Here is a 15,349-nt window from a genome sequence, read left to right as displayed (position 1 = left end):
CCGGAAACCTAAAGAAGTTCTTATTTAAGAACGGAAGAACAAAGTGATTAATAAAAGCTCTTGGAAAAGAGAACAGCTAAGGAAGAAAAGGTGAGATTTTCAAGCGTCAATTTATCAAGTTTATAGCATTTTTGTTTAGGTATTTGCAGAAGATACTTCCCATAGTGCCTGGTTGTACTCACTAGAAGTAGAATCTCAAATGCAATAACATTTCCATTCTAGATATTCGTCGTTTTTATAAATCCTTTTATGCAAATAAAAAAGATCGCACAAGATAATTTCATTTTAAGCCGCTCTGGTAGTAATTTGAATTGCATCTATATGGTATTTTGAAAAGTCTAATCTTAAGTGTGATTTAGGAAATGAAACACAAGAAGTACCTTTCAAGGGTATTTCAATAAGTTACTTTGTAAGGTCCAAGAATGATGGCTGATTGCAAGTTTGTCTAACCGCTTTTTTGCAAATTCTGGATATATCTAAATTCAGAGTTCAAAGTATATGCAAAAATCATCTCTCAGCTGGAGAAACACCACAAGAAAAATGAGGGGCGTGACACTAGATCCAGAAAATATCAACAAAAAAAGGGGATGTAACAAATTGTATTAAAAAGTTGTACTATGTGGAGTCCCATTACACCAGGTAACACAATTTTTGGTAATATACATATTCCAAGTGACTGGAGCTTTAAACTGCTTTGGAGGCAGTAGAACAATGGAGCTGATACCAGTCTTAATTTAAAGTATCACTTTATTTGGGAAATTTTTTAACGAAACTTCAACCTTAGCTTTTAAGGCCCAACTATAATAGGCATAAGCAAACATAAGCTTATGTCAAAAACCCAACGAAAATTCACTTAAGTTAGCGAAATTACTGCATAGCCATAATGCAATTTTGCTCACGTATCTAAATGTCAGATTTTACTTATGCGGCGAGCGACTGGGATCGCTCTTGATTAAGTGTGCTTAAGTTAACGAAACTGAGAAAAATTGAACGAAACGGAGCTAGACTCCATTATGTTCACTCTCATTGAGATTCTTTGTATTCGCACGTTTACTTATGCGCGCATATGCTAGCTTATGCCTATTATAGTTGGGCCTTTACACACCTGCGACGGATGCTTGTTCGGAGTGCATTAGATTAACGTCTCTTATTAAGTGTTCACCAGGGAAAGAAAAAGTGTTGACATGGGCAAAATATGCGGTGCATAAAAATAAAGATAAAGCTTTTCATCAAGTGCTACAAACACCCTCTGAAAAAATCTAAGTTTTCATTTCACTGTAAAAAATATCTAGTTTCACCAAGTTCCTGATCAAGCTGCTTATTATTCAAGTCAGCTCTATCATTACAATTTTACGATCCGTGAAGGGACCTCATAAAACAAATAAACACCCGACACTGTTAAAATTTATTTCTTACTCCTCGTATGAATACCACAGCATACACTGGTGTACTAAAGACGGTATTCCCTGAAATCAAGGATTTTGTGGACCCTTGGAATGGAAGTTCCAACACGATAACGCCCTATTTCTCTCGACCATATTAAGAAATTATATAATTCTTTACCCAACAGGATGTACGCGGACATAGTTAACCGTGGTGGGACAATATTTTATTAATTTTTTTAGGAATAAGTTGTAAATGTAAGGAAGTAAAATTAAAAAGAAAATCTTGGAAGTATTCTCTGCCCATTTTCTTAGGTTATTTGGCATTTTCAAGTGAGGGTTCTAATCAAATGTCCGGAAAAAAAGATGAATTTTTTTTATTAAATTCTTTAAAATTCAAAACGTTTTATTTCATTGACTGATATTAGGCTCCAAAGACAGGAAGCATAGGGGGCGCTAATCGGTTTTCGGTCAGTCTACACATATTTTACACTCATTGACAAATCACAATTTACCTTATAAGTCTAAAAGTAGTAATACCTGTGGCATGATGATAAGTGCGTTAGACTGTCATTCCATAGGACTTGAGTTCAATCCTTGCCTCTTGCGAGGAATTGGCAAATACTCCAAAAGTATTTCTTGTCATTAAAAGTGCTTTGTCAAATCAGCCGTATTCGGCTTGAATCTTTAGGTTTCAGTGTTTTAATTCACTAGGCTCTAATTCTCAACGGACTATTTCGCTACATAATTTCTTTAAATAAGTCTAAAAATAGTAAATTCATTTTATAGAAAGGTAGCATCATTTAATTAATTCATGATTAGACAGTTTACTTGCAAACATATCTAATCATATAAGCGTCACCAAAACTATTTGCTGACTAAGTGCAGTCAGCATTTTTTCTATTAAAATTGTTTATAAATATCTTCATATACATAAACCAAAAGAATTGTAAATATCAACAGCAAACAATAGTCACGACATTACTCAATTATATGAGAATGATCCATGGAAATATTAAAAAAGAAAATCGAATGTCGAAAATTATTTTCACGGTTTTTATATTTACATATGATTGTATTTGTAAAAACTACAGTCTTCCACAAATTGTACAAAAACACCTTAAGTCTTTATAATATTTAAATAAATTAATTAATTTTTAATAACCATCCATTCCTCGGGCAAATGGACTTTGACTATTGGTTTTGAGATAGTAATTTCCTCTTGCACTACAAAAATGAAATATTTGAAAGTTTAATTAAGTTTAAAATTAGTCTTGATGAATCTCACCTCATTGGACAATTGATTCCCATTTCAACAGGTTTATTTTTTAAATTCCCTTTACCTGCTGCCAAAAATTGTAAATAAGTCCCCGATGGAAATCCCAAAAACTTCGGACTGGAATCATTTACATCAGCAACACTTTCTGCCCAAAATCTCCATGATCTGTGATGACTGCAAAGATCTAAGAAAAAAAAAAACATTAAAGGTTGGAGCTCATAATATTTCCCTTTCTCGAACATTGGGAACGGTAATGATGATCAAAAGTTTCCCTCGAAATTAATTAATTAAGTTTCCTGTCAAATTGAGCTCATTGCAATGAGTTCATTCTTGGTTGAGGTACAAATTCCGTGGGAAAAAAAAGTTCCGAGGAAAACAAATTCCTCAGATTCTTGATAGACCCCATTATTTCATTAAGTATTTACCTTCTTTACTCAATGGAATAATAATTCCTTGCGGACATCCGGGCTGTCCTTGTCGACCGCCATTAGGCCAAAAATCTACATGACCTATGGTAAATGGCTGACCGTAGGTTCCAATGTCAGTGTGGATGGCTTGAAGGAATTCCGCATCATTTTTATTTACGGTTTGTAAGAAGCCTGGGAAAAACAGAGGGAACGCTGCATCCAGAACTGCCATTCTGAAACAAAAAGCTACAAATTAAAACATCGTGTATGGAATGTACAGGAGTGTTAAAATAAACCGATAAATTTTGTCTGTTCCATTTGACTTTAATATGATGTTGCGTCCAATTTTTCCAGCAAGTTGAGCTCCAAGAGAATGTGCCACCACGTTTAAGTTCTTTCGATCTATACCAGCATTATATAACTTCATAATAACTTCTGATAAGGCCACGCCCAACTGCAAAAGGAATTCAAAATTAGATTCTCCGGAAAACCCTTTTGTTTGTTCTTGTTTTACTAGTTCGATATTTTTTGTAGCAGCTTCAACATATTGTTCCCCAGCTGCCTTAGCCCAATCGACGGTAATTATATTGATGTCCTTTCGCTTCAAATAAGACTCAACAACAATATGAACACTTTCGGAATCTTGTGATTCCTTAAATCCATGTAAATACAAATGGATTTGGCCTTTGGCGTTAAAGTGAGGATTTTTAAGGATTTCAGTTGCATCTGAGAGTTCGTAACGCATTGAATCTTCAAATTGAGGTCTAGAATGAAATTGAAATTTAAATATCACCTTTTCTTAGTTGCATACAACAGTTTGAACATACCCATAATAAAAGATAAGTGTAGTTTCATTAGGAGCAACTTTACCCACAACAAATTCCATTGATCCTTGAAGAACAAGCAATAAACTCAAATAATGAAGTAGACTGTTTTTGAAAAGCTTAAAAACCATCATTTTGCGTTGGCGTGTTGAGATCAAGACGTACATAGTATTTCTAAATGCATTTTCATGTCGAGGGGTTATTTATGCATGCAACACAAAATAGTTGCATCCAATTTGATTTGCAAATTGCATTAGAGATATTTAAGTGGGTGATATAGATAGAACCCGCATGATAGAAATCCAAGCTTTTTAATTTGATATAATATCAGTTTTAGTTAATGAAAAATAAACAAAAATGTTATGTTAAATAATTATAATGTAGATATTGATAGTATCTTAAATTTAGTAGTACATTTGTTTTTGCAATATTTTGGAGTTGATTTAAATTTCAATTAGTTTAATTTTGTTTTTGGGTTTTTATTTTGTAGGCTTGTTTTTTCCTGACTTTAATTTTAGGTACCAAGCAAACGCTGCCGAAATTAGTTGAGGTTGAAAATAATAATAATTAATATACACAAAATTATAGAATAAAGAAAATAGATCAAGATTATGAAGAAACCTTAAATTAAAATTCTATTTACCTATTGAGGTGCAAACACGCTACTTAAAAATATAGTAAGAATTGTAAAGTGATTGGTAGAAGTTGTTTGGCCTTGAAGGGACGATGACGGTTTAGATTTTCCGTCAATCTTATAGGAGCCCCAGTGTTAGTAAGTTTTGGTGTTTGGGTAGTTTTGTGTTTTGTGAATAAGTGAACTACAGTAATGAACCTCAAGGCAGGAGTAATATGCAGACATATCACGAATTTAACCGTTATCGGAAACTCTTAATATTCAAAAAATATTCAGTCACCAAGAACGGTCGTATTGAAAAATGAATAATTTCCCAAAAGTTTCTCCTAGTTTAGCGTGGAGGTTAAAATGATAATCAAATTTATTTTAAAGTAGTATTATTTTATGATAGTTTGTAAGTAAGGGCTCCATTTATTCCTGTAAGTAGAGGATAGAGCAGTACCCGTAATATAATGGTTAGTGCGTTTGACTGTCATGCCAGAGGTCTTGGGTTCGATCCCTGCATATGCCATCTAAAGTTTCTTTCACAGGTACTGCTTCTTGCGAGGAATTCACAAATACTCCTAGAGTAATTCTTGTCATGAAAACTGCTTTCTCAAATTAGCCTTTCGGATTCGGCTTAAAACTGTAGGTCCCCTCCATGACTAACAACAGTACTAGCACACAGGAATGGTTGAGAGTTGCAAGTCAGCATAATTTTTGTTTCAAAATTAACCCAAAAGTGTTAAATAATTATACAACGAACAAGCTTCTTCGGCCAGCTCGATCCCTATCTAGCTGTCTCCAGTTTCACAGCTACATCTAAGTCGTTGGACTTTTTTTCTTTTTACCGGGTCAGTTTCGCTGTTCAGTTGGTCGTTGCATCTTCTCCTCTACTTTCCATTTATGCAGGAGGGACAAATAATAGCCCGAAGAATTTTAAAGTGGAAATATCCTAAGACGCACTTAACTTTCTTTGACAGGGTCTTAGTCTCAGCGCCATAAATGAGAATCAGGAAGAAGAGCGTCTTATAGATGGTGACTTTGGATGCTCGAGAGAGGATTTTACTAATCAATTGTCTTCTCAGTTCAACGAAGCAGCGATTTCGAAGAGCTATTCTTCGTTTAAATTCAGCGCTGGTTTCGTTGTCCGAATTTATATGAGCGCCTATAGGTAGGTAGACAAAGTCCTTAACTATCTCAAAGTTATAGCAGTTTTTGATAACAGCACTTGGTCTTCAGCTCATTGACAACTGAACCCATCTTCCCAGCTCCCTTCGTATTGCTCAGAAATGCTCCATTAATATCTCGCTTTGATCTTTCAATTATATCAATATCATTGGCGTACTCGAGTAATTGGATGGACCTTTGAAAGATTGTGCCTCTAGTGTTGACAGTTGAATTTTGCACATTTCTTTCCAGAAAGATGTTGAAGAAGTCGCACGACAGTGCATGGTGAAATCTTTTCCGACCTTAATAGAGCAACATGCATTCACCATCGTCATTCTATACAAACGGACTATCCCCTGTAAAGCTCTTCCATATAGGTGACATACCGGGCTTTAAAATCGATTAAGAGATGGTGGGTATCGATTGGAAGTTAATGAGTTTTTTCCAAGATCTGCCGTAATGTGAATATTTGGTCAATTGTGGACTGTTCTGGTCTGAAGCCACACTAATGTTTTCCTATGAATCAGGTTGTTGACGAACGGCTTTAGACGTTCACATAATACATCAGAAAGGATCTTTTATAGGATGTTTAGAAGACTGATGCCTCTGTAGTTCACTCATCGAGCATGCTTTCTTCTACCAAATCACCGCCTGCTGCTTTGAATCATTCTGTAAGTATAGTAGCTTTGTTGGACTTAAGTTTAGATATAGCTATCTTCACTTCGTCAAGGTCGGGTAGGCTCTGCATCGCCTAGGTTAAGTGGTGCGGAAGTCGATTCGTCATCGCCGTTATATAATTTGGAGACGTCTTTTCATGTTCTTTCTTCTGTTTGTGGCTGATACCTTTGGGAAGTTTTTTTTCACCACTTGGTAAAATTTACAAGGTGTTCTTGTGCTTCAGTTTACAGCTAGATGTTAGTTTTTTGATTATTTTTGGTTAAAAATTAACCCAAAAGTGTAAAATACTGAGGGTATGGATGATATATTCTTTAGGGCAAACGGCGCAGTGCTCTGACGAACTTTTAGTCTATGTTTTCGACGGTCTATGCAGTTCTTTGATTTCTATTGGAAGGAAGCCAGATTCAAATCGAAAATCTTAAATTAGTGGAATTTATCTTATTTGTTCCAAATAATAAACAACAAATCATCGGTGTACTTATTACTACGAAGTCCATACTGCCAGTCATTAAGAAGCTTTTGTTCTTTGAGATATTTCTAAAGCTGATAAATAACTATCGTTTCTTCTAAAGAAGGGACGTACATAAGTGCAATTGGATGAGTGTTAGGTTAGAAAGGATGCTAGCGTTAAAGAACACCCCTTCAGAACAATAGGGGGAATACTATCCGGGACAGCGGTTTTCTGTATATCAAGGTCTTTCGGTAATTTTGCAACTGCACGAGTGCGAAAGAAGATTCTTTCCATACAATCTTTGAAGCTCTCAAGTACAAGAGGACTGATGACACTCTCTATTAGAATCGAATTAACAACAAACTGTGCTGCAAGCACATTGGATTTATCAATCGACCTTATAAAGGGATTGTCAAATGACCATACATTTTTACATTTTTATCTTTGCATACAATGATCTTAACCTCTTTACAAAGGTTACAACCTTAAACAATGAAATAAGCTATATTTTGAAAATGGAACATGATTTTCGCGTGTTCATACATATTTCATCTTAAAATATTATTTCATAAAAATGTATCAAATTTTGTTTGTAATGTAATTGAGATAAGTTAATTTGCTGAAATATTAGATAGAATTTGCATGATATAAATTCAAAGTGTTACAATGAATTAAAAGTACCATGATATTATCTTAGTTAAGTGATACATTTTTTACAATAATAATTTCTTGTAGGGAATTTTATTTTAATTAGTTTAATTATGTAATTGCTTAACATGTTTCAGCAGTATTTTCTTTTTATTTTAATTTAAGGTGTGAGAGTGATTAAAACACAAAATTAGATTGATACAGCTTATAATTAAGGTAAAAAGGGAAATCACCAGCGAAAATAATTTGAGTACATTGTTTGAGATATTAATTAAAACCAAATTAAGGAGTCCTTGAGAATAGAAGTGAAGTTATTGCAAGAAACACAAAAGCCAAAAAGTGAGCTTGGAGCTCTTGGACAAGACATACACATGTTATGATATCCACAAGGGAAGGGAACATGGAAATCTCCTGATTAATCAACTGAAAACCATATTGACCACATTGCCATCGACGCCCAGTGTACAGGATGTCCAAAAATTGCGATGAGCCAACATTGACTTGGATCACTATGTCGTTGTAGCTAAGGTTCGGCTACGGATATCTTGATCCAAACAATCGCAAGAGATTGCCATGTCCTTTTCCCATCAAGTCTATAACAACTTCTTAAGAGGTCCTATGCTACCTGACGATGGAGAATGCACTCTGCTCTACTAAGGTCGAAAAAGATATCACCGATGCATTTGATGTCAAAAAAGGTTTCAGACAAGTCGATGCACTGTCATGCGACTTCTTCAATATAGTTCTGAAATGAATTGTGCAAAACTCAATCGTCAACACTAGATGCTCATTCTTCCAAAGGTCCATCCAAATACTCATATACGCCAATGTAATTGACATTACTGGAAGATCAAAGCTTGATGTCAGTGGAGCGTTTTTGAGAATTGCGACGGAAGCGAAGTAGATGGGTTTAGTGGTCAATGAGGGCAAGACCAAGTATATGCTGTCATCAAAAAAGGACACTGAACAACGACGTATTGGACAAAACGTTACAGCTATAATATTGAGGTAACTAGGAATTTGTTTACCTATACGCCGTTAAACGTATATAACTTTTATAACTTTTTTTGGTATATTCTTCGACTTTCTTCGATCTCGCTTAAATTTTATGTTTTTTAAAGCGCGCTAACACATGCGGGTTTTTCTAGTGGCTCTCAACTTGCAGTCTTTTTAGCACAAGAAAGACGGTTGGTGTCATCGCACTACTTCATTAATTTGTGCATACTATAAGCACAGATAATAAATATACAGATGTCTCACCCTAATGGCGAGAAATGATATATGAAACTGAAATCAACCAAAAAAAGAGCTTTTTCAAAAAGTTCAACACATTCACTAAATGAATACACGAAAGCTATGTTGCTCGTCATCTTTCCTATGAATGAAAACTAAGGCAAGGAAAAATCTGAAATCATTTTTGTATGTTCTTTTCCTCTCATAATCCTAATGCACAGTAACACATAATACACCAAGATCATTCTTCACAAATGAAAACAAAACTGTTTTATTTTGATTTTTTGTGGTGTGGTCGTGGTGTGGCTGGTGGTGATGCGTTGAAAATAGGTGCAGGAGAGTTGATCGCTTGTCGACGACGAGAAAAAACAAATATTTACAGTTGTCTTTGGAAATAGGAACAAAGCTAGGACAAGGTTGTCTTTATAGCTCGAGTCCTTATAATCGGATATGTAAATGCTAGTTGCGTGCATTCATTTGGATCTTTTTTATAAATTCTTCTTTTTCTTCAATTTTGTAAAATCTCCACAAATACATTTTTCTGTTTTATATGTTTTTAAACGTAATGAAGTGTTGTTGACTGGTGTCAATTGGATGATGAGGTACCTACATTATGTATGTCCAATGTACATGTATGTACCTCATTGTACATACATAATGCGTCAACAATTAAAATAATATTTTTTTTCTAGGTTAAAAAGAACTGATCTTATTTTTTTGTTCAAAAAGATAACTTCCTCAAAAATGGACAAGTAGATTTTGTGCAGCAAAAAATAAAATATGTACTGTTTTCTGTTCAAATAAGGGTCTTCCGGTAGATTTGTATTGTCTGATTTGTATGTTTCCTTGACATAACTGTATAAAAAAACGAGTTCCTTTTTGATTATTGTAATGGGTCCGATTTGTCGAATTGAAAATTTTGACATTTCACGACGTTTTAGGCTCCCTATAGTGGAAATAAAAGCATTTTGGGAAGATGTCTGTGCGTGTGTACCTACGTTCGTACGTTCGCGACGGTTTTTTTGCTGTCCATAGCTCAAGAACCAGAAGAGATATCGACTTCAAATTTTGTTATACAGATAATAATGTAGAAACATGCTTAAAGGAATCTCAAGAAAATTGCGTGGGTGGTTTTTTTTAACAATACCAGTTAAAACAAAAGGTGAAAATTTTGGTTAATCCTAAATATCTCACGAACCAATAACACTAGAGACTTCAATTAAATTTTATAGGTATTATATATTATAACGTCTATGTAAGGAAGATGGGTGGGGCAAGTGTAATCTAAGTTGATCTCTGAGAAAGTTGCAACCGCAGGACGAACGTTTGCGATAAAATAAGTTTCGCAAAAGTCTTGGTGTTTTGATTTATACCTTCCATTAAATTTTTCAGAATGTTGAAAACAATATTCCTTATAAATTAAAATTGGTTGGAAACCATCATCTCAAATTTTTGAAAAGATATTTGAGTCGAAAATCAATTTTACCAACTTTTATTGAGTTTAATTTGAATTTTTTATTTTTTGTAAAAAAAACTGTCAGTTCGATTTTTCTTAAAATTTTACTGAATGTTGACAACAATATTAATTAAACTTAAAAAGTAGTTTAAAGCCAATATCTCAAAGTTTTGAAAAGATATTTGAGTCGAAATTCAATTTTTAAAAACTTTGGGTAATGTTTTCTTAGGTTTTTATTTTTTATAAAAAAAACTGTCAATTAGATTTTTATCTCATAATTTTACCAGATGTTAAAAACTTTATTTTTCGTTGCAAAAAATTGGTTTGGAGATAAAATAATTTTTTATTCGTAAAATTTTCGGTGACAAATTCTTGTTTAGTTTTTTTTTATTTATAAAAAAACCTTTAATTGGATTTTTTTCAAAAAATATATTTTTATCTGAAGTTTCTTTGAAGTCGATATCTTTCTGGTTTTGAGCTATGGACGACGAGAAAAACGTCGCGAACGTACGATCGTACGAACGTACGTACACACGCACGCACATACATCTTTCTAAAGATCTTTTATTACGACTCTAGGGACTTTGAAACGTCGAGAAATGTCAACATTTTTAATTTGACAAATCGGACCTATTACAATAACTTCCTATGGGAGTTAAAATTAGAAAACACAGAAACCAAATCATCTGCACATTCACTTGCCCCTACTTGCCCACACAATATTTTCATATAGCAATACACAAGCAACATCTTCTATTCTCCTTACTGGACACCTAAAAATCGACATTCACAAAAAAAAAACAAAAAAAAGATCCAACATTATCACCCCTTTCTTCTTTTACGCACCAAAACGCGCATTAAAAAAAAAGATATACAGTTGTTTGCAACGAACCAAACTTTGTTTTTGTATTCGTTGGCAAACAAAATGACAAATGAGAAGAGAAAAGTTTCTAAAACGAAAAATAAATATGCAAGGCAAAAAGAGCTTTCTCAGCTTTATTTTTAAAAGCTCTTGTCTGTTAAGGCTTGTCTGTTAAGAGAAAAAAATGTTTCATTTTTTTCTGCTGGGATGAGACATCTGTATAAATTTATTATCTGTGCTATAAGACTTAAAGGCGGTGTGGTTGCATCACCGTGAGTTAAAAAGACGAAAATGTGCACCAGAACTATGACTTACTTAAAAGAACCATATATGTATTTGAAATGGAAATAATTAAAATGGGGAGTTTGTGAAGCAGTCAAAAATGTTTTTTTTTTTCAATCATCTCAAAAATATACTATATTACCCGTGTTTTGTTGGAAAATCTATCCAGAATATTGTAGAATTTTACACGAATAACAAAAACAATATCCATAATATGAATCACACCGATAGAAGTTAGAGTAGAATCTTACTATGGATGAGTCTCGAATAGATTTTATTTATGTGTTTTTGTTCTCAAATGTTAGTACGATTGATATTGCATTTATATTTCGATGGCTGCGTTGGTTGAGTGGTTGTGCATTTTTATTCATGCGTGTTTTCCATTGGGGAAAAAAATCAATCTATTGCTGTTGATATTACTTAGATTTGTTAGTGAAAATGGACCAACTAGACTTATTTTGCAAGAGAAAACAATAGAAAAGATAATTAAGTTTTGGTATGTTTCCACCAAAGGTTTATCTCAGTTCAGATTAAATAAATCTTTTTCTTGTTTCCACAGCACAAGAAGATTTTAAAATAATTAAGTTTGACACTTTCTTAAATGCAAAAAGCGTTTCGATGTGTGAAGTGCAAGTGAGATACCTAGTTTGATTCGTGTAAAAAAATGAAGAACTGATACTCAATGTCCATTTTTTTCTCTAATTTGATTAAAACAAAACTATATTTTTTGTACACACACATGCAAATAAACAGACCATAATGCATTATAAAGATCATTTCAATTCGATTTAGGTATGTAACAAATTTAGGCGAGCTTCAAGCTCACTTCAACACCACAAATTCAGCTTTGAGGGATTGCTTACCCCATTTCTCTCAAGACTCAAGCTTTTTGTATAAATATCCATCTGTCCAAAAGTTCGATCGAGTCGAATGAAGCTTTTTTCAACTAAATATAGTTTAAAGCTAGTTTTAAGCTCTTATAAACGAGGTAAACGTTGTATAGAACGATGGTCACCACAGTTAATATTTTAGTAAGTTAAAATTAATTCCCACCCACTTGAATAATAACTGGTTATAAAATAAAATAAAATAAAATGAAATAATTATATTGGGAGCATAATATAAGTATAGTTAAATACAATTATTAAATTCTATTATTAAAAAACCTCAATAAATTATCTCAAGCTTATAGGGGTTCATAACAAATCGATGTTATACTTTAACATGCAAGTTATATTCAAAAAATATATTTTACCTTAAATATTGGATTTTGCACATTTTAAAGTTGGACGTATTCAATTCAAAACGCCAGCACTAACAAACGATGTTCAATAGAATTTTGAAAAATCGTTTGCTAGTACAGTTATTGCTATCGTTGTTGTTGAGTTTCTTTGAAGTTAAAGTTGATGCAAGTGTTTCTATTAACGATACATCACTTATTTTTTACTATGGGTTGGGTTAAGAACTAATTAGTTTTCGAGTACTCCAATTTAATTATCTATTTTCTTCTCTAGACCTCAATTTTCGGATTCTACGCGATACGAACTTTCCGAGGCAAGTGAAATTTTGAAAAATCCTCACTTCAAAAAACAAGAAACCCATTTGTATTTTCACGGATGGAAAGAATCACAAACCTCAGGATCCAATAATATTCCAACTACTGTTGCCGCATATTTAAAGCGAAAGGATGTTAATCTTATTACGGTGGATTATGCTAAAGCTGCGGGAGAACGTTATTTTGAAGTTGCTTTAGTTAATATAGAAGAGGTAATAGTAATACTAATTGTATACACAAATTTGGTTACCTTGATGGCTTTTTTCCCAGTTGGCTCCGGTATTAGCTGACGCGGTTATAGATCTGTTTGAAGCCGGCGTAGATCGTAAGGAATTTAGAGTCGTAGGACACTCTGTTGGAGCACAACTAGCTGCAATGATGGGTCGAAATATCATCAAAAAATCAAATGGAAAACATAAAATTTATCGGTTCGTGAAAACGATTTCTTTAAATTTATAAAACAGCCAATGGAAATTTCCTTTCTTTTCAGAATGGCAGCTTTAGATCCAGCATTTCCTCTTTTTGGACCATTTTTTAAACCAAACATTAATCAAAACGATGCAGACTTTGTTCAAATTATTCATACCGAAGCTGGGACATTTGGTCAACCAGTTTCATCGGGCCATGTTGATTTTTGGCCTAACGGTGGTCGCGGACAACCAGGATGTGGCTTTCTTACACTTCCACTTTTTCCTGCAGGTTATATTTTAAAATCTGTACTTTATTTTTATTTTCTAAATTTTTTTGTATTTTGAGTAGATATTTGTGGTCATCGTAGATCGTGGGATTTATGGGCAGAAAGTGTTGCCAATGTAAATAATACCAGTCCGAAGTTTTTGGGATTTCCATCTCTTACCTATCAAGAATTTGTATGGGCTGGTGATGGAAATCTAAAAAATAAACCAGTTGAAATGGGAATAAATTGCCCAATGAGGTCAGTTTTTGGTTTCAATTTTTATTAATTTTTTTAACTTTTCTTTTTCTATTTCTGTTAAGCGCAAGGGGAGACTATTACCTGAAAACAAATAGTGAATCTCCATTTGCTAAGGGAATGGAAGGCTATTGAACATATAATAATTTTTTTTGATTTTGAAAACTTAAATGTATAATAAATAACAATTTTAGTTGTTTTTAAGTTCTTTACAGGGTTGTCGTTTTAAAAGTTTCGGATTTAGGAGTATTTCTTAACTTTTTAGGAGTATGTACAAAAATAAATTCTATCTTTTAAAGTTTACTAAATGTTTTGTTTCATGAGAAGAAAATGTTTAAGGAAATGTTGTAGCTCGGAAAAACAGAAACAAAATGTCCTTACTGCGAAAAAAATTAAAACTCAGCTGAATTTTGGTGGACGGTTTAACATTTAAGTCCTTCATACTCATACTTGAGGGATGAGAAAACGGGTAAGGGAATAGGTAGATTTCGATAACCACGATACAAGTCTCATTATAAATGTATTAGAAACTAAATTTTACACGTACTACGCTCTAAAAGTTTTGGATAGTTTAGTTAGTTTTAGTTTTATTGACTTCATAAATATATAAAAATTTACATTTCTGTTTTTGATATAACTAAGTCTTTTATGGTTTGGCCGAAGAATGACATTTTAATATAATTTGTACATTTTCAAAGATAAAAAGCTTAAAACATTAAATTATTAAATATTATAGAAATATTAAATTATTAGATAGTTTGTACTGAAGATGGTTATTTAGGTTTAGATTAGAAGCAATAAAGACTCCTAAGTACTTGTACTCTTTAACAATCTCTGTTGGTTCCTCTTCAAACGTCCACTTTTCCCTCCTCGAAAACCTGCCACCCCCTTCTCATAATCATAATTTTCGACTTGGCAAGATTAACCGATAAATACCAGGTTTTCAAGTATCGTTCGAATTGGTTTATCATTAGCTTCATACCGTTTATAGTCTCCGATAGGAAGACTAAATCATCTGCAAACATTAAGCCAGGGATGTTTTTTTTCCCACTCATAAGAATCTCCCCTTTTACACTATCGATAATGTCGTTTATGTACAAAACAAAAAATAGTGTACTAAGACCACAACATTGTTTAACGCCTATTGACGTTCCAAACTCGTCTCTAAGAATTCTTGAAATATGTAAGGTGGCTCATATTGAAGCGATGTTGATATTTGTGCTGTGTTGGGAAGATTCAAGAAATGAATTTTTAACTCTTCTATATTGATAACTGTGCAGGTCATGTTTTTTTTGTGGTGCGTACATAAACAAAGAAGGCGGTTTTCCGACGCGCTAACTCGTGACGTATAATTGTCCATGCGCGAAACAAGGAAACTCCAAGTTGATTCCGCAAACTTCACTGTCTTTGTGATTTATTTATTATCATCGCAAAGGCCAGATGTACTGGAATTCGCGGGATCAAGATATCCTCTCCTTTGTATTTTTCTTTTTTTATTGTTGCCTCAGTGACGTTATTCATCAGCTTTTTAACAGCCAGTCTTGTTCCATTGCATAGTCGAGGTTGATTAATGTTACG

The 15,349-nt window shown here is 33.4% G+C and overlaps 2 protein-coding genes across 4 annotated transcripts; one reads left to right on the top strand and one right to left on the bottom strand.

Annotated features, from left to right (window-relative positions):
* Positions 1-2,424: 2,424 nt before the first annotated feature.
* On the bottom strand, positions 2,425-4,075 carry LOC129949864 (pancreatic triacylglycerol lipase-like). The gene is made up of 6 exons (XM_056061555.1): positions 3,896-4,075; positions 3,583-3,832; positions 3,365-3,522; positions 3,087-3,301; positions 2,671-2,845; positions 2,425-2,609 (listed from the first exon to the last, which is right to left on the bottom strand). The coding sequence occupies exons 1-6, from the start codon at positions 4,057-4,059 to the stop codon at positions 2,540-2,542; spliced, it is 1,032 nt and encodes a 343-aa protein (XP_055917530.1). The 5' UTR covers positions 4,060-4,075; the 3' UTR covers positions 2,425-2,539.
* A 659-nt stretch (positions 4,076-4,734) lies between these two features.
* LOC129949865 (lipase member H-B-like) lies at positions 4,735-13,981 on the top strand. Of its 3 annotated transcripts, none has more exons than XM_056061558.1 (6): positions 4,735-4,868; positions 12,800-13,052; positions 13,111-13,268; positions 13,331-13,539; positions 13,600-13,774; positions 13,837-13,981. In XM_056061558.1, the coding sequence occupies exons 1-6, from the start codon at positions 4,828-4,830 to the stop codon at positions 13,904-13,906; spliced, it is 906 nt and encodes a 301-aa protein (XP_055917533.1). In that variant the 5' UTR covers positions 4,735-4,827; the 3' UTR covers positions 13,907-13,981. The 3 variants fall into 3 exon arrangements, with proteins under 3 accessions (XP_055917533.1, XP_055917532.1, XP_055917531.1); XM_056061557.1 differs by lacking the exon at positions 4,735-4,868 and adding an exon at positions 8,342-8,460; XM_056061556.1 differs by lacking the exon at positions 4,735-4,868 and adding an exon at positions 12,537-12,737.
* Positions 13,982-15,349: the final 1,368 nt, after the last annotated feature.

The sequence above is a fragment of the Eupeodes corollae genome, chromosome 3 (assembly GCF_945859685.1).
Source record: "Eupeodes corollae chromosome 3, idEupCoro1.1, whole genome shotgun sequence".
NCBI classification, from domain to species: Eukaryota; Metazoa; Arthropoda; class Insecta; order Diptera; family Syrphidae; genus Eupeodes; species Eupeodes corollae.
The sequence above is the reverse complement of the archived record's forward strand: the minus strand, read 5'-3'. Positions and strand labels throughout refer to the sequence as shown.

Bases quoted from the DNA above. Each gene is read 5' to 3' on its own strand.
- LOC129949864 (XM_056061555.1), bottom strand. From the start codon at position 4,059: ATGTACGTCTTGATCTCAACACGCCAACGCAAAATGATGGTTTTTAAG. The intron at 3,302-3,364 runs GTTTATTTTAAC...TTTTTGTTTCAG, and splicing joins GGAACAGACAAAATTTATCG to AATGGCAGTTCTGGATGCAG. The intron at 2,846-3,086 runs GTAAATACTTAA...TTTTTTTCTTAG, and splicing joins TATTCCATTGAGTAAAGAAG to ATCTTTGCAGTCATCACAGA.
- LOC129949865 (XM_056061556.1), top strand. From the start codon at position 12,610: ATGTTCAATAGAATTTTGAAAAATCGTTTGCTAGTACAGTTATTGCTA. The intron at 13,540-13,599 runs GTTATATTTTAA...TATTTTGAGTAG, and splicing joins ACTTCCACTTTTTCCTGCAG to ATATTTGTGGTCATCGTAGA. The intron at 13,775-13,836 runs GTCAGTTTTTGG...ATTTCTGTTAAG, and splicing joins GGAATAAATTGCCCAATGAG to CGCAAGGGGAGACTATTACC.